Genomic DNA, 21,566 nt, shown 5'->3' with positions numbered 1-21,566 from the left:
CGCTTCATACCCCCAGAAGAAAGACAGGAATTTGGTTAATATCTTCCTCACCCAGCTGATAACCTGCAGGAAGCGCTGAGGATAATATGCATTCTCTGTCTCCAGCAAAGCAAGATAAGACTGAACTGCATAAAGTTTCAAATGGCCATCTTCCTTTTCATCATCAAAACCTGGCAAAATGAAAAAAAAAATTTTTTTTTAATATTTCCAGAGGGCATGTCTGATACAAAAGCTCTAAGATACGATTTCTTACAAAAAATGTAAATTGCTTCACACTTTGAACTATGAAATCATTTGGCAAAAAAGAAAATGCATACAGTATTGTGCAAAGGTTTTAGGCAGGTGTGAAAAAAACACTAACATAAGAATGCTTTCAAAAATAGACATGTTAATAGTTTCTTTTTTTTTATCATTTAACAAAATCTAAAGTGAGTGAACAAAAGAAAAATCAAATCAATATTTGGTGCAACCAGTCTTTGCCTCCAAAATTTCAGGTACACTTGCACAAAGTCAGGGATTTTGTAGGCATGTAGTTAGATCTACTATTTAAGGAAGTATACCAAGCAGAGGCTAATGATCATGAATTTAATATGTAGGTCAAACACAATTATTAACTGAAACGGGAACAGCTGTGTTGGTTGCTGAAGACAATTTAATGTCAAAAGTCATACATCATGGCAAGCCTGAGTACAGCAACAAGACACAAGGTAGTGACACCGCATCAGGCAGAAGTGTCCAGGCAGAAAGGGGTTTCAGATGGCCTGCCCAAGCTCTTTTGAAAAAGCACATACAAACAACCAATGTTGAGGACCGTAGTTCCAGTTTCAACCAAGAAACTTGCAGCAGATGAAAGACACATCATGCTCACTACCCTTCGCAAACCGGAAGATGTCCAGCAGTGCCATCAGCTCACAACTGTCAGAAATCAGTGGGACCCTGGCACACCCATCTACTGTTCCACTATTAACATGTCTTTTTATTTACAGAGTACCATATACTGTAGTGCTAGGCTCCAATGACCACCAATAGAAAAGATAGGAGTCCCTAAACCCAGATGAGATAAAAAGATATACTTAACGACTTAGCAGAGTACGTTTTCATAAAAGAGAAACAACAACAGGTATGAATCTATTTTACTAATAGTTTACAATGAAGTCATAAGCAGAACACTAAAATAACTGTCAAAAGTGATAGCTAATATCCTGTCTTTACCTTGTATGTCACCCTATGGTCTGAAGTCTGATAATATCCAATATAAGTACTATTTGAATTAAACAACTGCTATTAATTGTTCTTACAGTTTGCTGGCTGGAGAACAACAGGAGATGTGTATAAGAGATTTTTATGCAAATTAAAAAAAAAATGTCTTGTTTATTTTTGCTGTTTCATTAATTATATGTTGCTTCAGGTAACTTACATCCTTTCCTTATACCAACTTCTCAACTATAGACACCTTATTGGATGAATATATGAATCTGTCTCCCACTCATACTACTTCCAAGTTAAAATAAATCAAATCCTACAGAGACAGACCGCATGTTTGAATATGGTTATTGTACAGCAGCTAATATGTTTTCCCGAAGAATATTTGGTCCAAATTTGGTATAAATTGTTAAATATTTTATTACCTTGATTGAGACATGGGAAGTAATAGAAGGGGAGAAAGATTTCTTATGACTAAGAGTTACGTGCACACATATTGATAAATGGTTTTATATACTTGGCAGATTTCCTAATTATCATTACTTCATATATAATGCCATCATATTCCGCAGCAATGTACAAAGGGTAAAGAGGACCTAAAAAGTGTATAACATAACAATTTCACTTACAAAAACAAGCTGAAAGGAGGGCCCTGCTCCAACAAGCTTACAATCTAATCTAATTACGTAAAACCAATATCTGTCTCACTCCTATGTACAATTAGTTTTTTTGCAATTCTCGATGTATAAAAACACATGACCTGTATCCTTCTGCATTTGAAGAAAGTCAATGTCAGATGAATCAGTGAGGACAATAGTAAAAACTAATCCTTTAGACCTTTTTGGACTCCCATCTAAAACGTATGAATAACTCCAAAGCATGAATGTAAATGTAATATGAATGACATGGCCTCCTTCCTTACCTTCCGCCAGGAGCCTGAGGAAGTTGTGAGGAATATCTGGGTGCACCACATCTCCTCCAATAGAGAATACCACATTCATGGTCTGGATAAACCACTGATTGTTTGGGGCATATGTGAGGACAATGTTAAGGAATACACCGTGTGTTTATTATAGCATACTAGCTAAAAATATATATACTTTAGTAATGTTTAGACTTCTAATTCAGCAGTGAGATATTACACCACAAAAAAAGTTTATGGTGGAAACTTTAAACGCAGAGGTTTACCAGGGGTGGATTTATTATCCTGTCTGAAAACCTGATGAAATTTAGTTAACAGGACAGTCCACAGGAGTGGTTTTCAGCTCCTAGACTGTAAATCTCTATCAAGCTTAGCCCTTCTTGGTGGAGAAACTTCCCAGTGTTGACCATTCATAATAAATAGTGAAGTGTTACCAAAACAACTCTCCTTTCAATGAATAAATCCCTTTTTTGTTTTTGCTCACTATACACCAACGATTGCACATTTCTCATTTAAGTATCTGAGCTAATCAGTGAAAAAGTTAAAAAGACTAAAGAAAGGGCATGGTAGCAGGGTTGATGGCACTTTTCCAGATAAATGAAAAGTGTAATAATATAATTCCTAACTATGGCAAATTAGGAGAAATGTAAAGAAGGCTTTCATAAATAGATATTAATTTATTTCGTTTTTAATATCGTTTATAAAAACGAAATCAATATTTAGTGCGACCATACGATCAACATACAGAAAATACCTTTCTGGCAAATGGGAAGCATCAAGGTTCATCATATTTCCAACTAGGAGTGATATAAATGATAAATGATGTCATGACCCCCACTGGTCTGCTAACTTCTATTACCGTATTTTCCGGCGTATAAGACGACTGGGCATTTAAGACGACTCCCAACTTTTCCGGTTAAAATATAGAGTTTGGGCTATACTCGCCGTATAAGACTACCCCTCTAACCAGTATACAACAACCAGCCAATCACGGCAAGCGATGTACTTTACCGGTGATTGGCTGGTTGTTGTATACAAAGCCTGCTTGGATTGGGTGGGTCAGCTCTCCCTAACATATGCCTGTCCACACACACATGTATAGACATACATTGCCCTCACACACCCCTTCCTTTACACACATATACACGTACACACCAGCTTACAAACACACATATACACATACACTGCCCTTACACACACCTGTCCATACACAATATATATATATATATATATATATATATATACACACACACCAGCTTACAAATACACACTTACACACACCTGACCATACACATACACTGACCTTACACACACATATATATACATACACTGCACTTACACCCCTTTCTCCCCATCTCTTACCTTTCTCATCTTCTATCTTCCATCCAGTTGTGGGAGCGCGAGGTCTGTCATTTCAGACCTCTGCTTTACTGCTCCCTCATCGCTAAGCGCCGGCAATTGATGCCGAGCGCTGGGATATGACATCATCCTCGCACTCTGCATCAATAGCCGGCGCGTAGTGATTAGGGAGCACGGAAGCCAAGGTCTGAAGTGCCAGACCTCGAGCTCCCTAATGTTGGGCTAGTTAGAGGGAGGTCGTGATCTCCCCAACCAGCCCTGCTCATCGGGCGCCCGCTGATCAGGGCTAGTTGGGGAGATCACGATCTTGCACCTACCTCGGCGCGGCCCTGAAGACCGGCCCAGGGGAGGCGGCGTCTCCGCACGCCCCTCCTCTAGAGATACGCTATAGTTTTAGGGGCTTCACGGGGAATCGTGATTCTCCAGTCTGGCTCGGTACGTTTCAGAACCCGGCGTATAAGACAACCCCCGACTTTTGAGAAGATTTTCATGGGCTAAAAAGCCGTCTTATACGCCGGAAAATACGGTATTTTAGATTCTAATCTGTTTGTGTTTAAGAAGCTGGAATAAGCAAAGCTAAACACAAAAGGATATTTTTCAGCAAGGTCTGCAATCTTCCCAACAAAAGTGACTATTGTGTACTCATCTTTGCTCTGCTTCAGGTAATCTAACATTTTCTCAACTATCACAGTGACGTTCTGACCATTGGTTATTCTATACAGCAGTTCCAGTGTCTGTTATGAAAAAAAATGCATTAAAACATTGACTTAAAAGGGAAATTATCCCAAACAATTGCATTGGAGAAGAAGATAATGTAATATTTGCAGCCTGCACACTCACAAAGGGATCTAGGGGGCATGAGAGAAACATTGAACACAACAGGTTAATGTACACTAGAAAAATAGCAAACCATAAGAAAAAGAAAGGGAAATAACATATATAATATTATATAAGGGCAAATAATGGCCTCGTGGGAGGCAAATTGGCAGATTTCAGATAAATAACTCCATTACTAGACCCTGCTGTAAATGTTTAATATGCTTGCATGTTTCTTAAGCCAAACATCGTTTCTATTGGAACATTTAAACACTACCAGGTTATAAAACATTGCTGATTGATAATATACTGGAAAAACTTGAAAAAGTTTGGATATAATCAATAATGTTGAAGAAAGTTGATTTAATGAAAATACTCTTCTCTGTTACTGGAATAAAATATCCCGATTCCCTATGATTAGAGTACCACTGCGCTTTATCAGAAACTACAATAAGGCCGGCATTAACTCAATTAATATATTATAAATTAATAAAGTTAACTGAGAAATCCGAGAAGAAGCAGATCATTTTCACAAAAACACCTTACCTCTCTTTTAATGATGGGGTCAGAGTGATCTAAGCATTCGATTATAGTCATTTGATGCTGAAGTGCCAGGTTGGGATCCTGCTGAATAACAAATGTGAGAGCTTTGAGTCCTGCAAAATAAGACAACATCAGCACCTTCTGAGCTACGCTACATTTGGGAGAATAAGTGGCTCTTTGGGAGTCCTTACCTAAATACTTAAGGTTGATCTTTGGAGAAAGAACAAACTTTCCAATGCATTTGGCAGCTTTTTCAAATAAATCCGATTTGGGGTAGATTGTATATATGGTTTGCACACACTCAAACAAAATGGCTGTAATGGAAAGGCAGGGAGATCACATTAACGTCTGCTTGGAGAGCTTTTTAAGCGACAGTCTTGGGCTACACATCGCAACATAATTTATAATACATAATTTATGTATGTAAAATTCAGAAGATAACATACCATAAGTGATATTGTGATTTATCTCTGCTCGCCTTAAAGACTCGTCAAGTACATCATACATTAATTCACTGGATCTAAAAATAGAAATAAATAGTTAATTAATAGACTTTACCCTCAGTTTGCACTTGGTATTTAGTGAGCAAGGTGTAATAAAAACACCAGAAACAGGAGACTTCTATACAAAGAGCTATCTTTCTCATAGAGTCTAGAATTTACTAGACCAAGTCTGGTTTCAGTACTGACTAACTTGATTTAAGGAATACACGTAGAGATGGCTTTTGAAATACATCATGGCCACATCTTAAGTGAGTGCAGACTAAAGAGGGCAAGTGTTTCATATACGAAGATTCATCTTAATAAGGAAAACAGATAAAGCTTTATTAGTCCAGGAAAAGATTACTTATTCAAGCTCTTTCAGCTTAAGGGGCTGGTTGAGGAGTATGGGAGATGTAGTCCTGCAGCAGCTGGTGGGACGCAGGTTGGACGCCCCAGACTTTCTAGTATCAAAATAGAAAGAGAAGGAGTCAAATGAGCATTTGTACTCATCAACTAAAGATACCTCTAAGGTCCTACAGGTTTCCATGGCATTTTTTTCTATGCTGGTCCAATAAAAGGTACCACACCTTCACCCAAGCACTCCATATCAGAAGACATGTTTTGGTTTTTTTTGGGGGGGGTATATATCTTCTATAGCAAAAAAATGCTTTATACAGCAGTTGTAATGTTACAGCTCCAATAATCAAAGTATTTTCTAACACACAACCTACAGACAGCTTGCGTTAAACAATCCAATAATAAATATTACCGCAAGTCATCTTTTCCTAAGTGTCTCAGGATCCTCAGAAGTTGTATCTGGAGCCAGGGTGCAGGCACACTATGATAACTGAAATCAATTGGTAGTTTCCCTCCAACAACCTGCTTCAGAATAGTAACAAAGGAACCTGTTAGGTCCTTGTAGCCAGACGGGTTGTCCTGTACAGGAAGAAAAAAAAAGTTAGTATACTAATCTGAATACTAGATATAATACGTTATAACTCACTCAAGTTACCTGGTAATTGCTGCAAGCTGTTCATTTACCTACCTCTGGGCCAAGTAAGTCAATTCAAGGATTGGAAACTTGGTATATTAGACTCAGTGTTTACCTTGATCACCTGCAGATAGATATGAAGAGAGGCGGCCATAACTCCCACGTCCCTGTCACACAGCGCCTTCCGGAACTTCTCGTGGATGTGCTGAACTTGATTGGGTGCCGTCAGGTAGAATTTATATAATGCTAAAACAGCTTTTCTTCTTACTATTTCCCTAGAGACAAACATATTTGAAGAAAAAATGTTGTTACATTTGAACTAGAATCTTAACGTTTATAAATATCCTGTAATAGGCTAGGTTTCCACTTGGGTTTTTGTCCGGCGTTTTTTTCTTGATGAAAAACGCCAGGAAAACTGCCAAGAAAACTGCCACTGCATTTACCTGCGTTTTGGCGTTTTTTCTGCAGTTTTTTCTGGCGTTTTAGCCTTTCTGTGGAAATTGCTTTTTTTGACCTTAGGCAGTTTTTCCAGCCTTTACAAGTTAGAAGTTTCACCCAGCTAAAAGGGATTAGGATAAATGGCAAGTATCTGCCCTCTCCTGATGTCATTTACTTGGTAGACCCTTTTGTCTCTTTTCTGTGGTTTGTAAGGCATGCTTTATTCCGAATGTCTGCTCCTCTGGGAAGATTGGCCCCAAATGATGGTGCAAATTGTTTGCTGTTGCTTTTGGCACGCAGGATCCGGTCGCGTATGTTTGTTTGTAATGGCATGTTTGTTCCAAATGGTGTAAAATTCAATATGAACCAGTCCAGGACTTTGTTTTGTGTGAAACTGTTTGTTTTCAGCCTATTTCTCGTAGGACACACAGATACTGGGTCCATCCTCTGCATTGTAACTGTGGAAAAAACGCCATAAAAAACGCCAAGGCAATAAACCCACATGGCTTTTTCATGGCGTTTTTTCTCTCCCATAGACTTCTATTGGAGAAAAAAAGCCAAGATTTCTTGCAAAAAACGCCAGAGTGTCAACATGCTGCAGTTCTGAAAAACTGCCACAGAGCCCAAAAAAGCAGAAAAACGCCAAAGAGGACTGAAAAAGCGCCAAACAGAAAAACGCCAAGTGGATATGGCATTTTGCGATTTCCCATTGAATTACAGCTAACATCTGGCTGCATGCGTTTTTCACAAAAAAACGCCAGGTGGCGCTATTGGCGTTTTTATAGGCGTTTTTAGCAAAAAAAAACCCCAATGGAAACCAAGCTTTATGCAAAATTAAAAAAAAAAAAAAAATGCTTTTATGAAACCCGTGCGCTCTTTGTGTTTCGCTTTTACGCCATCCACCATCCACTAGTCTGTCAGGTGAATACAGACTAATTCGAAAACTAAAACCACCAGAACAGATTTTAGTCATTGTGGACCAATGCACAACTGAAGGGCCATGAAGAAATTAAAAGTTGTCAATGCTGCTAAAATACACTATTAGCAGACAGAATGAGGAGCCCAAATTAAAAATAAAATAAAATAAAAAAAGACAATTAACAATTCCAATACATATCTTCGGTTTGAACACTTGGTAGCTGTGATGTGTGACGTGCCATATACCATGTTTTGTTTTTTCTTTAATAATACCTTTTATTAGGAAGAGTTTTTTTCCTTTTTTTTTTTTTTTTGACAACAAACAGTCATATAAAGACAACAACAAAAAAAAGTATATAAATAAATACATCAAAAAGAAAACAATACGACGGTAGTTCTCATAAAACGTATCTAACAAATACATTAACTCTTTGCAGAGTGCAGGAAGGACATATGGGGTTTTTTGAGAGGGCAGGAGTTGTATCATAAATAGTCGTTCAGGGTTACTGAGAAAAATTTATTACAAACTACGTATGATTTCGTTCCACACATTTTTAGATTTCGCTGATGAACCAGTAATCCAACTGACTTTTTCTTCCATGGTTATTTGGTATTTTATCTGCGTTACTAATAATTGGTAAGAAACGTCTAAGTCTCGTTTCCAATGTTTAGCGATTTTTTTTACTGCTAAGAAACAGTGGGTCGTGAGGGTCTTTTGTGTTAGTGTCAGAGATGGCCATCTTTGGTGCAATAAGGCTTCTATTGGCTCTCTTTTTACTACAATATTTGCAGTTTGTTTTAAGAAATCGAAGGCTGTATCCCAAAGATTGTTAATTTTTCTACATTTCCACCACATATGTAGATAATTGCCTCCTTCCAGTCTACATCTCCAAAAAATTTTTGATTGTTGTGGATATATATAAAATAGCCTTTTGGGGGTTAAATATCAGGTGTTACATAGCCTGAAATGAGTTTCGATTAAACACAAGTCTCTTGTAGTCTTGGAGATGTTTTTAAAAGCATATTCCATTACTCCGGGTTGATCTGAACCCTTAATAGGTTTTCCCATTTTTTTATATTTTTATGTTTTTTACCATGTTATTATCAGCTTGGAGGGCATCAACCATATGTTTTAACAACATGTCTCTCTTAGTCATTTAAACAAGCCAAATCAGGCCATTTTCTGCCTAAACATTTAGTTACTTTATGTTCCGTTACTTGAAGAGGAGAATATCACGACAAAGGAGACACATTCAGGGTTTTGCCTTTCATAGCTGGGATTGAGGGTGATATAAGCCTGAGCTGACGTCAGAAGCACTGCACATGGAACTAGGGGTATTGCCACAAACACACTTTGATATTTTTGTGAGAATACGTGATTGAAGCAATCTGCAGCACAAATATTTCCATAATTACATTGAGCGCTGCATCACATGTGACCAGGGCCGGCCCAAGACTTAATGCCGTCTGGGGCGGCATTTTAAACTTCGCCGACGCCATTATCTACCCTAACCCCCTGGTACTTACCTTTAAACAGTCCTGCGGCGAGTCTCCTTGCTCTGCCACGGTGCCGGCTTGTAATGCTGAGCGGCGTAAATTGACGTCACTTCCGGTGCTCAGCATTACAAGCCGGCACCGTGGCAGAGCACGGAGACTCGCTGCAGAGGAGAGAGAGAGGGACGCCGAGCGGGTAAGCGAAAACCACCCGGCGCCCCTCTCTCTCCTCCACTTAAAAAAAAAGCGCTTGGGGCGGCAAAGTGCCGCCTGGGGCAATTGCCCCAGTCGGCTCCATTGTAGGGCCGGCCCTGCATGTGACACAATCAGTGCCGTGTTCTGATCGTCAAGAGGCTTCCAAGCCGCAACAACTAGCTTCTCACATCGCAGCAGATCACGGGTAAGAGTAAATGTGTGACATTTAGAACTAAATGTTAAAGTTAATTTTCATGAAACATTTTCTACGAACATATTCCTAACAACCATAGGACAATAACTAAAGCATATTAACGTACGGCGGGACATCACCTTTAACACCAAATGCGAGAATCTGTATTTTTGCTTACTTTGAATGCTGCAGTTTGTCTTCTATCAGAGGCAGAGCAGCTGGAATCATTTCCCGTGGGAAGATCTGACTGACCACAGTGAGTGCCATGCAAACTTCAACAAGATTGGTGCTTTGTAGGTCCTGTCCATGGACGACAAGATACAGAAAAATGATATCAAAAGGTAGTGTTTCCCAAAGACGAGTTTGGGTACTGCACATGGTCCAAGATTAGTTCTTCACACCGGAGGTGAGCAAGCTATTTGTGAGCCGAATGCTTAATATCCAATCTCTAACCCACTGGTGGAAAACCTACATGAAGTTTAAAGCCTTCAAATCATAGCAAACGATTACAGATCTTGTTACAATCACTCAAATTCAGTAAACTAAGGGTGATGTATGTATAGTAATGTGTATTGTAATATGTAACGTATTCTTAACAACCATGATAAACCATATTTGTTTTTTTGCTTTTACCTTTAGTACGGTATTCACCAGCAACAGCAGCAACTCGTGGTTTTCATGTAGGAACAGAGACACTGCCAGATAGCCTGCAAACATAAAATGAATTATCAGTGAAGGAGAACATTGCCTTAAATAAATACAATAATAATAGTAATCCCATATATAAAATCTCAAATGTGTTCCACAAATCCAAACAAATTATCTTCAATCTAAACCTAACTGCAAGGGCCCAAATGCCTCAAGACACACAATGATTACATTTTTAGGAGGTCTATGCACTAAAGCAAGCACTGACATGTATGTCCACAAGACATTTGTGGTTTTAATTCATTAACATTACTAGACATTGGAAAGGTCCAAACCCAGTAAGCCTCTGCAGCAAGAAGAGATGGGTTAGCCCAAGGGTTGACAAATTTGGTTTGGATCATGGTGCCAGCCAAAAATGTAGGCGTCCCCTTAACATAAAATATTATATATACATCGTTATTAAGCAATATGTCCCATTCTAAAGATAATTTGCAATAAATAATAGAAAAAGTATTGATCAATACATAAAATATTTGGGAAAAGAATATATTAATGATTATCCATTTAATAAAGAATTGATAAATTAGTGAAAACACAAACCCATTTATTAAGCTGATAAATAAATGGGGCTTGCCAGGGATGCCCCTTTATGGTGCATAATGAATTACTTCAGCTCTCGCTTTAGTGAATAGACTCCAAAGTGTTACATAAAAACATGGAAATTCATAGATTCCCATGTTTTCTAGCTGCTACAATACCTGTAAAACCTTACTTTCATATAGATCATTTCAGGATGGCATCAGAGGATGGTTTCACAAACTAGTCAAATACCACAACTGATTATTCAACAATGCACCCTTAACAAAATCAGAATATGTATCCCTAGATAGTACCTGGCTTTACCAAATACCATTAATATGTGGAATTTAGTATTTCCTGAAATATCCTTCTGTCATAACAGAAGTACCCGAAAGGGTAAAGAAACTCAGATTTGAAAACTTTAAATTTGAGACAAGTGCCCATTTCACAGTTTATTAAGAAAACCATGGGGAAAAGAGTGATAAGCTGATGCACTGGATGTAAACTCTGTAGTAGGTGGATTAGTGTTAGCTTTATGAACAAAATGGATAGGGAAGGACTTAGGATGAGGCATTAACTGTGTAAGGTTAACGATGGTGAGGATACGGTATTGGGTGACATAAGAGCCTTTGTTTTCTGCAAAAAATATTGTTTCTCTCTCTCTCTCTCTCTCTATATATATATATATATTAGATAAATATATACAGTCTCTTGCCAAAGTATTTATAAGGACCTAAAGATTACATGAATAGCATCTTTGTCCCACAAGGTGGCAGTAGAAGCACAACAGCTAAGAAGCTACATAAAACCCAACGGATTTACCCTATATGACTATAAGTATGTGGACACCAGCCCGAATTATTGAGTTAAGGTGTTTCAGTCACGCTCATTGCTAACAGGCATATAGAATCAAGCACATAGGCAGAGCTAACAGCGTTGTCGCGAGAGAATGATTTAAATAATAATGGTGCTTGTTAGCTCAATAGTGCGTTTGTCAAGCAGCTGTCAAAAGAAAGCATTTAGAACCCACAGCTATACGTATAATGAACATAAAACTTGTTCTAATGTAAACCACCAATAGGATTCAACCTGATTAAAGCAACAAACCTAGACATGCAATTCTATATGTGATTATAGAGACAGATACATACCTATTCTTTTCTCAAGTAAATTCCCTTGTTGGGCCAACTTGATGGCGTGAATGTATCCGAAAGCTGCTTCATACCCCAACATTTCACAGTAAATGAGCCTAACCATGCATTCTTTCATCTGTCTCTGATAAAGACACCAATGAGATTATTGAAGACAGCAAGCATAGGTCATTACTATAGAATTATAACCATACATCTAGAGTATAGTAGTTAGAATATACCTTCTGGTTTTGTTATTGAACATGAAGGGTTCAGGCCAGATGGGACAAAGTTTCTTGGCTTTCTGTGAAGTTGTTCGCGTTATAAACGTAACTCAGCTCAGTTATATGATTGATTGCTAATAATGTTACTATGAACTTATAAACAAGCTTACAAACGTATTGTTGCAGAATCCAGGTCTTCAAAAAGAAACTGGGTATGGCTATTGCCTAGTCAATATAGGTATGGATATGCCTTTGATGGGAGTGCTATTTATTTATCAGTGTTAAAAACGATGTCTCCTCTTTGTATTTGTGCTTAAAATCAGTCTCTTACAGCAGACTGCGCAATACGATGCAGTTTAGCGCCATCTCTTACATGGTGTTCTAGACCTTGAGATGGGGCGTTAAACAGGCTCTGTACACATTGGTACTTGGTGCCTCCATACAAAAGCTCTATTTTACTCAACTCAAGTTCTCAGCTACAATTTCATTGCCTGGGTGTATAATTCAACTGGGATATCCCCACTTCCTAATTCTAATGCTCAATTATTTTGCTGCTGTGATAAAATCTGAGTAATTCTCCTTCAATCTTGAGTACCGTCCTCCAGGGAAACCCCTCTGAACACTGTAGGGATGATGACTGCTGCAATGATGTACACCGTTGGTTACTCTGGATTTGTGACACAGGCAAGTTGTGACTTTGCCCATTTGACCCTTTAAGGATACATAAATCTAGGAAGTGCATTAAATCTTCATGTATTACCTATCCTATTTCGGTTAAATTCTTCTACCGTAGTTACAAAGGTTGGTATGGAGTCTGTCCATATTAAAAGGACACAATTTGCATAGTTGAAGCGCGGTACGTGTCCATGGCAGTTCCTCTGAGCTGGCGGAAATAATTGGCATTAAATAGGAAACAGCTGTGCACAACAGGGGTTTTCTTTAGGGTCACAAGAAATTTGATGCATATGTTACGGATGTTCTTAATTAAGAAAATATTCTACAGTTTTAAGGCCAATCTCATGCGGGATGGTACTCTGAAGAGACACCTCATTCACACCTGCAAGGTATAGATTGGTTTGAATAACCTTACCACCAATCATTTTAAAAATATGTTTTGTGTCCCTTTCCAAAGAATAGCTCTTAGCTGACTTGTATTAAGTCGTAGAGGTTCTTCCTTAGAGGTTCAAACTCTGTATCTCAGTTTGAGCCGAGCTGAGAATTTTGAAAATCTAAAGGGCTTCTGGTACTTATGTTTACAAAAGGGTAGATAATAGGGAGGGAGAGGAAGGGTAGATAAAGGGGGGGCGGCATTTTGTCTTGGGCCGGCCCTGCCTAAGTTGGTCCCACCCAAAAAACCTGGATCAGTGTTCATGGACAGGCCTTGTGTTATAGTCCATAAAACATATTCAGCAATGAGAATTAAAAACTACTTAGCATAATGTCCCATAATATTGGATATTGTACACCGAGGGTTATTCTCAAAAAAGTCAATACTGTGTAGGTATCTACTTCCCTTTATTTAGTTCAAATGAGTTAAAATGAATGGAGAAGTGTCATGTAAACAAAGGGGAACAATTATGCAAACCTTATTTTTAATAAAAAGTGGTACTTTAAGGGGCTTTATCATCGTTGCACAGGACAGCTATGGACAATGGGAAGCTTTAGTGTCCTTGAAAACTAAATGTTACATCACGTTTACTATTACAGAACCATTTATGAACATATACAGATTCACTTTAATAATGACAGAAAATACATGCAGGAAGCCAGTGTGCTCCTTTACCAGAGTTGTATTTGGAGAGGCAACCGTTGCTTTTAAATTGGAAAGTTCTTGTTGAATTAATTTTTCTTCTTCCTGAAAAATAAAACATCCATATTAATTAGTATAACAAATAACCAAGCAGCTAACACATGATCTTTTCTTCTAATAAAATACACCTTTTGATTGGTTTAATGTCAATATAACGATTTTCATTCTTGAGCCTTTCAAACTAGGAAAGCTATGAGCATGCATTGACTTACAAACTCCATGTTTTCTTTAGAAGATTTCCAATGGGAGCAGCAGATATAACATTATGAGAAACTGAGTTTTACATCATCATATGTAATTGGCAAATTTACAGATCAAAAGCCAGGTACATACACACATACAGACTGAAAGCCAGGCACATACATACACAGACACATATACAGACTGAAAGCCAGGTACATACACACATACAGACATACAGACTGAAAGCCAGGCACATACATACACAGACACACATACAGACTGAAAGCCAGGCACATACATACACAGACACACAGACTGAAAGCCAGGTACATACACACATACATACAGACATACAGACTGAAAGCCAGGCACATACATACACAGACACACATACAGACTGAAAGCCAGGTACATACACACATACAGACATACAGATCGAAAGCCAGGCACATACACACATACAGATCGAAAGCCAGGCACATACACACATACAGACAGACTGAAAGCCAGGCACATACATACATACATACATACAGATCGAAAGCCAGGCACATACATACATACAGATCGATAGCCAGGCACATACATACATACAGATCGAAAGCCAGGTACAGACACACATACAGATCGAAAGCCAGGCACATACACACATACAGACTGAAAGCCAGGCACATACACACATACAGACGGAAAGCCAGGCACATACACACATACAGATCAAAAGCCAGGCACATACACACATACAGATCAAAAGCCAGGCACATACACACATACAGACGGAAAGCCAGGCACATACACACATACAGACTGAAAGCCAGGCACATACACACATACAGATCAAAAGCCAGGCACATACACACATACAGATCAAAAGCCAGGCACATACACACATACAGACGGAAAGCCAGGCACATACACACATACAGACGGAAAGCCAGGCACATACACACATACAGACTGAAAGCCAGGCACATACACACATACAGACTGAAAGCCAGGCACATACATACATACAGATCAAAAGCCAGGCACATACACACATACAGATCAAAAGCCAGGCACATACATACATACAGATCGAAAGCCAGGCACATACATACACACATACAGACTGAATGCCAGGCACATACACACATACAGACTGAAAGCCAGGCGCATACAGACTGAAAGCCAGGCGCATACAGACTGAAAGCCAGGCGCATACAGACTGAAAGCCAGGCGCATACATACATACAGATCGAAAGCCAGGTACATACACACATACATACAGACTGAAAGCCAGGCACATACACACATACATACACACACACACACACACACACCCTGACACCAGCACACAGTGACAGGGAAGCACACTCAGATACTGACCCACACAGCCACAGCAAATACTACACAGACCTACCTCCAGACACATAAAACACACCGAATGCATAGAACTTTCAGAAACATACCGAATGACCGCTACACACACACTTATACCCACACAGACTGACAGCAAGGCACACAGACACATCCGAACACATCCAACAGGCACAGAAAGTCACCCTCTGAAACGTATATAGGCAGCAAGCCATATCCATTCCCAGACACTGCCACAAACTGACAGAACAAGCGAAATGCTGTGAACCCTCACAGTGACAGGCAGGGGCATGTTCGGTATAACGCTGTAATGTGTTACCGCACCTGTCTAGAACTAAGCGCCGTGATGCTCTTGATTAGACTTCCTAGTTTTGAGCCAGCCCCGGGTGGTGAGTCCTGAAGGAGAAGCCCGGGAAGAGCTGTCAGCGTCCGCTCCACAATCTCAGTCATTTTCCAGCTCCTTCCCAGCCAACAGAAACATCAACAACCGGCATCATCAGCAGCTTCCGGTTTCATTCAAACCAACTAAACTTTATCGAGTGTATTGAGCATGAGTTGCAATTACCAGAATTTGACACCAGATGGCACACGAAGCACATGAGAACGTCACAAACGTTATCTAAGAAAAAGCATTTATTCTGTCTAATATTGAGCTAAATATATAAGAATATCGGTGTGATTTATATGAAATCATAACTAACTCAGACCTCTATAGTGAACTATTCCTATATAATTAACATTGAATGATATGTCTCGAATGCAAACATCTACAAAATCTATATATAGCCTACAAAGATCATATTTTCACTTTAAGGTTCATTGTTGGGCTATTTTTCAATTACTGTAAGGTTTATTTATTTTATTTGAAATATTAACCCTTTAATAGCCTATCATGAAAGTTATATGGCTCACTAATCACAGAAACTTTGACTCGTTATTGACAGATAGACTTTATTGAGTCACCTGCATTCAAGTGTGAATATCTAACATGGCATATCGGTAGCAAAAACACCAATTAGAAGTGTTATATATGATCACAGCCGCATAGAAAAAGAAGGAACCATGAGAGTTCCCAGGTATGGCTATTTCAAAGGTTGATTTGCATTCATTTCGCATTGGATTTTACGGCAGATAAGAACCATTCAGCCGGTCTAGTCTGCCCATCTTTACTGATGTAAAGACTCAGACCTTCATCAGACCTTCATCAGACCTTCATCAGTCCTTGGTCTTGTCTTAAATTCAGGATAGCTTAATGCTTTTTCCGTGCATGTTTAACGTGAACACACTCTGGCTAGTAAAAGTCTATGGAGGGTCAGAAGGAAATAGCATTGCCATACAGAATCAGCTCATTGTTATGTTTGTGCTGGGAAAGTCATTCAATATATCACAATCCCATACAAAAGCCTTGCCTTTTAGTCTGCAAATAAAGGTTTGAAAAGTTTCTTGACATAAAAACAGGTTTCTGTCAATGCTAAGTAACATTATTGTATACAGCGTTGTATTTTATGGTCACGTTAAAAAAAAATATTTTTTCATGGTACTTCCTATTAAGCACAAATACTGGATCATTTCTCCTGAAGATTTGCATAATGAACAGAGCAGCTGTCAAGGTGACTTTAAATCTTTTGGAATGTATGCTTTATACATGTCAACTGGGCTCTTCTTGCAAGAAATACTCCTTGAGTTTTGCCCAATGTATAGTGAAACCCACTTTAGTGAATAACCTCAGAGTTTGTAAAATTAGTCTTCAATTTCCTTGACGTGTTTAGATAAGAGCATTCCCTTTATGTCTTTAGCGTGACTATATCAGCCATTTTATACAAGTTCCACAAGTTCCTGACCAGGTGTGGACTGTATATCCTCACAGAAAAGAATCCCACATACATAAGCACCTTGAATGAATTGGTAAGCAAAACACGAAATGTATATGTGTCTCTCGAAAAATGGAGGGGACAGTGGCAGGTGGGGAGTTTGACTGGAGTGGTACACCTGGCAAACCATAATAAAGATGTTCTAAGGTGACCTCAGAAACCTCAACGGAAAGGATGGTTGGACCCATAGATCATACAGAAGAAGAGCAGAACTAGTATTATATAATCAGCGTTAAGTAATCAGTAGCCTTATCATCAAATAATAATAATTAATTATAATATTAATAATAATATTATATTAGGGTCTGTGTATGCTGTTGGGAAAATAAAAATGGTTGGGAATTTTTAATATCATTTATCATGATTTTGTTTTAAAAGAAGTCAAAATGTTCTTGGAATATTGGGCTAACATAACCCCCCTCCTGTTTCCTGTGTTCTACCACCAGTTAGTAGACACGGCACAATGTATTGTGAAAAATGTATGTTTTTTTATATTACTGAAGCCCTTAAAACCTTCATGACTTTCTATGCCATGTTGAGAAAATGTGCCCAGAAAGCTATATTGACAACATAGAATGTCATGAAGAAAGTAGCGGTGTATGTGTCTGTGCACACCACTACCTGTCAGTTTGCGGTGCAGAAGCAGGCACCCTCCCTAGTTCGGGTGTCTTGGGCATTGACCTGATCATGCAAGACTTCCTTTATGAATCGACGCCTCGCGTTCACAATAACAAGATGCTTCATTCATCAGAGACTGATCAGCAGTATCAAAAAACTAAAAATAAAAAAAATGACTGCGAAAAATAGGCTGCTTACATGCCATAAAAAGTAAAAAAATAAAACGTTTAAAAACTCAACAGGTTGCCAGCTCATCTATAGTTATATCAACTGGCTCGCACACTAAAAAAACTGTCGGATCCCTGCTGTAGTGCAAGGATCACACATTATGGCACAGCCAGCCACCCCCCACCTGCAAATAAAATGAATACAATAAATCACAAATAAGAAAAAATACCCTACACCCACATTTTCTAAAGATTTTATTGTTATTATTTTTAATTTCTTTTTTTTATAAATGGGCTGATGTGGATTACAACTTATCATAAGGGAGATGGGAGTTGTGGCCCACAAAAGCAGGTGCACAAAAAAGCAGAAGGCTAGCATACTTCTGAAAATGTGTCTTTTTATCCAAACTGTATATGTAAAGCGTATTATCACCTTTCCTGTGTGCCTACTGTGCCCTATTCTGTGTGCTGTGTGCAGTAAATTGAGCGTGTCATGTAGCGTGCCCTGTAGATTTGAAAAATATTTTGCAATATTTCCGGAATCTGGTGATGCAGATAAATACGTCTTGGAAAACATGGAAAATTATGTGAAAAAAGCAATGAAAATTAGCGTTAGATCTCCCTTTGCCAGGGATCTGGATAAGTGTCCAAATGCTCCTAGTGAAATACCATGGGGGGGGTTATTTTGAGATGGTGGGCTGCTAAACAGTCCCAAATAAGACATGTGCATCACAAAATAAAATTTTAAAATTTCAAGTGTGGAGAAGGATTTGGGGATGTTCCATTTTGTGCCCAGCAACTTTCAAAATTCAAGACACTAACATTAATATATTTTAAGGTTTTTGTAAAATTGCTGAAAAAGAATTTTGTAAAAATGCTGAGAAAGCCCTAGGTTTTTGGGTGCAAAATAAACACCCCCCAGTTAAGAAGGGGATACAACTGTTCATTGGACATTCCTTTTAAAGAAATGCTAACGCCGCAGAAAGGTATTTTTTTATGTTCTACTGAGAATTGTTAAATTATATTTAGTTTCAGCTAACAGATCAATTTCAATGACAATAGTAACACAGGAGATTGATAACTTTAAAATTGGCAGTAATATTTTGTGTGATGTTTCCAGAGTTTATGTATTTAAGTCACAAGCGAAAGGATTATAATGATAGTCATTGAAAAGGCTGGAACAAAGACATTTTATACTAATTTTTTTTAAAATCTATTATTAAATTATATCATAAGCCACACAAACAGCACATAGTTCTTCTGTGGAATACAGAATGAAAATAACACCATTTATTTCCATTTTAATATTTGTTAATATTCCTCATTATCTGTCGTAGCATGCAGACTACTTAAATGCCTTCTTTCTCTTCTTATTACAGTTACAATTAATCATACGTCTGAAGACAAGATGCTTTACGGTACAATTAAGTAGATTTGTTTTCTGCAAGGAAAGAAATGACTCATTGCCTGCTAACAATGGATTCTCATCTCTTGTCTAAGAGATTGGAATTTAACCAATCAGATACCTTTTGGCGAACGTCATAAAGTAATTCAATCTTGATCTAATGAATGGAACATTAAATGGATTTCCTAGAAAAAAAAAGACATGATAAGGTGGCGCCAAATAGCATCTTGTGTTGTTAGCAAAGCCCAGTAACACTATTTTGTGGCATGTTTGGAATCATTTTAATGAAAGAAAAGGCTGCAATGCACCACAAAGCAAGGGCTCTCCTTGTATTAACACACTAATTCTTTCTTATCAGTAGCAATGAATGAAGAAGGCAGAGGCATGCGCATTTATTATGGCCATTCACTGGAAGATCTGTCGTTTGGCTAGTATTGTTTTTTAAGAACCATAAGTGGTCTATTTAGATCCATACTAAAGAAGTATTGATCCTAGCAAGAGCAGGTATGTTAACTGTCACAGAAGGCTCTGTGCCTTGGGCTCCTGTAGGGGCCTAGGGGCCAGCCTCCTCCCTACAGACTGCGGGCCCTGGCCTTGGAAGGGGTTCATCGCTGGTGTCCCGGCAGGAGGAAGCAACGTCTGGCGGGAGTACCCAGTCGAGGTAAAGGGCGCCCCGTCACATTAACATACAAAGCAAAGGGCACGTTTGCCCTTTGTAAGAAGAATGAATTCTTATGGAAAAGGTTGAAAACATGCGTATTAAAATATTTCAACCTTCTTTGTCCCATTTTGGTGAATAGTTTGGTATTCATTTTTTCTCAGTTCTTTAAAGTGGAAGTCCTAAGGGAAAAAATCTTTTTTTTTATGATCACTTGTAACTTTTCCGAGTGCCGAAAAACAGCTGTAACTTTGTAAATGTGTTTAAGGGGAACCATCTTTTTTTCTTTTTAAAAAGTCTCTGAGCCAGACTAGATGGTTGAAATTGTTATATCCTGCCTATATAAAGATTAAAAAACATTGAGCTGTAGCACAGATTTTAGAATAATATATTTAGAAAATGAAAAGCATCCCATGGAAAATAAGTATTTATCACTGCAGGAGAAGTAAGAAAGGATTGGGTTTGGAGCTATCTGTCTCATGCAATCTAAAAGATACCTTCTTCCACATTTTGTGTAATATATTAACACAACGTCCTAATTCTGTGTGTTTGTAATTACATCATACATTTTATTAAACATTATACTGTCCGTTAATAGGACTGCGCAAAAGAACAGGAGGTCATCCTTTCACTTAAAGAAACTAAAAAGGGTTCTTTACCGTAAGAACAATGAATTGTAGATTGTAAGCTCATTTGAGCCGGGCCCGCCTCACCTGTTGTTTCTGAATGTCATCTTGTTATGTTATATACTATTATATGTTATATACTACTTGTTATGTCCTGTCTGCTCTTTGTACAGTGTTGTGAAATCTGATGGCGCTATATAAACAATAAATAATAATAATAATAATAATGAAGATGTGGAATTCACTACCCACAGATGTTGTGCCATGAGATTCAATATATACATTTAAATATGGGTGCAATCATTTTTTAGCAGGGAAGAATATACAGGCATATAATTTATATATAATTATATAAGGACAGATTTAGTTATAGTTGGTTGGAAGGAAGTTTTCCTCTTTTTTAGGCGCAATCAGAAATCTCTTCCATGAGGGTTTTGCCTTCTTCTGGATGACCAGTAAGGTTAAACTTGATGGACTGTTTTCTTCAACCTAAACTACCATGTTACTTAGAAATTAACAATATTTTATTTTATAAACATTATGAATTACTTAGTCTATATATAGTGTTTTAATCTCACATTTAGAATCTGTGTCAAAATAATTTATAGAACTATAAATATTTTTAGTTCTACTAAATGCTCCATATTGCTATACATATACTGCAAAATTCCATATATCTAGAAAAAGTAGATATGAGTATCCTACGCAGAAGAGTTTACAATCTAAAATTAATG

General features: G+C 38.1%; 1 protein-coding gene across 1 annotated transcript in view; it reads right to left on the bottom strand.

Annotated features, from left to right (window-relative positions):
- The window catches only part of AP4E1 (adaptor related protein complex 4 subunit epsilon 1), a 36,898-nt gene extending 20,899 nt beyond the window's left edge, over positions 1-15,999 (bottom strand). The window contains exons 1-13 of the mRNA XM_053465200.1: positions 15,812-15,999; positions 13,919-13,990; positions 11,933-12,056; positions 10,188-10,261; positions 9,733-9,854; positions 6,432-6,591; positions 6,095-6,261; positions 5,290-5,363; positions 5,035-5,157; positions 4,847-4,956; positions 4,079-4,218; positions 2,126-2,238; positions 52-170 (exon numbers count right to left, since the gene is read on the bottom strand). Coding sequence (XP_053321175.1) covers positions 52-170; positions 2,126-2,238; positions 4,079-4,218; positions 4,847-4,956; positions 5,035-5,157; positions 5,290-5,363; positions 6,095-6,261; positions 6,432-6,591; positions 9,733-9,854; positions 10,188-10,261; positions 11,933-12,056; positions 13,919-13,990; positions 15,812-15,937 — 1,524 coding nt within the window. The 5' untranslated portion in view covers positions 15,938-15,999. The remainder of the gene's footprint in view (positions 1-51; positions 171-2,125; positions 2,239-4,078; positions 4,219-4,846; positions 4,957-5,034; positions 5,158-5,289; positions 5,364-6,094; positions 6,262-6,431; positions 6,592-9,732; positions 9,855-10,187; positions 10,262-11,932; positions 12,057-13,918; positions 13,991-15,811) is intronic.
- Between the last annotated feature and the right edge of the window lie 5,567 nt (positions 16,000-21,566).

Source organism: Spea bombifrons, chromosome 4 (genome assembly GCF_027358695.1).
Source record: "Spea bombifrons isolate aSpeBom1 chromosome 4, aSpeBom1.2.pri, whole genome shotgun sequence".
Taxonomy (NCBI): Eukaryota; Metazoa; Chordata; class Amphibia; order Anura; family Pelobatidae; genus Spea; species Spea bombifrons.
Note: the sequence above shows the minus strand (reverse complement) of the source record. Positions and strands in the feature narration are given on the sequence as shown.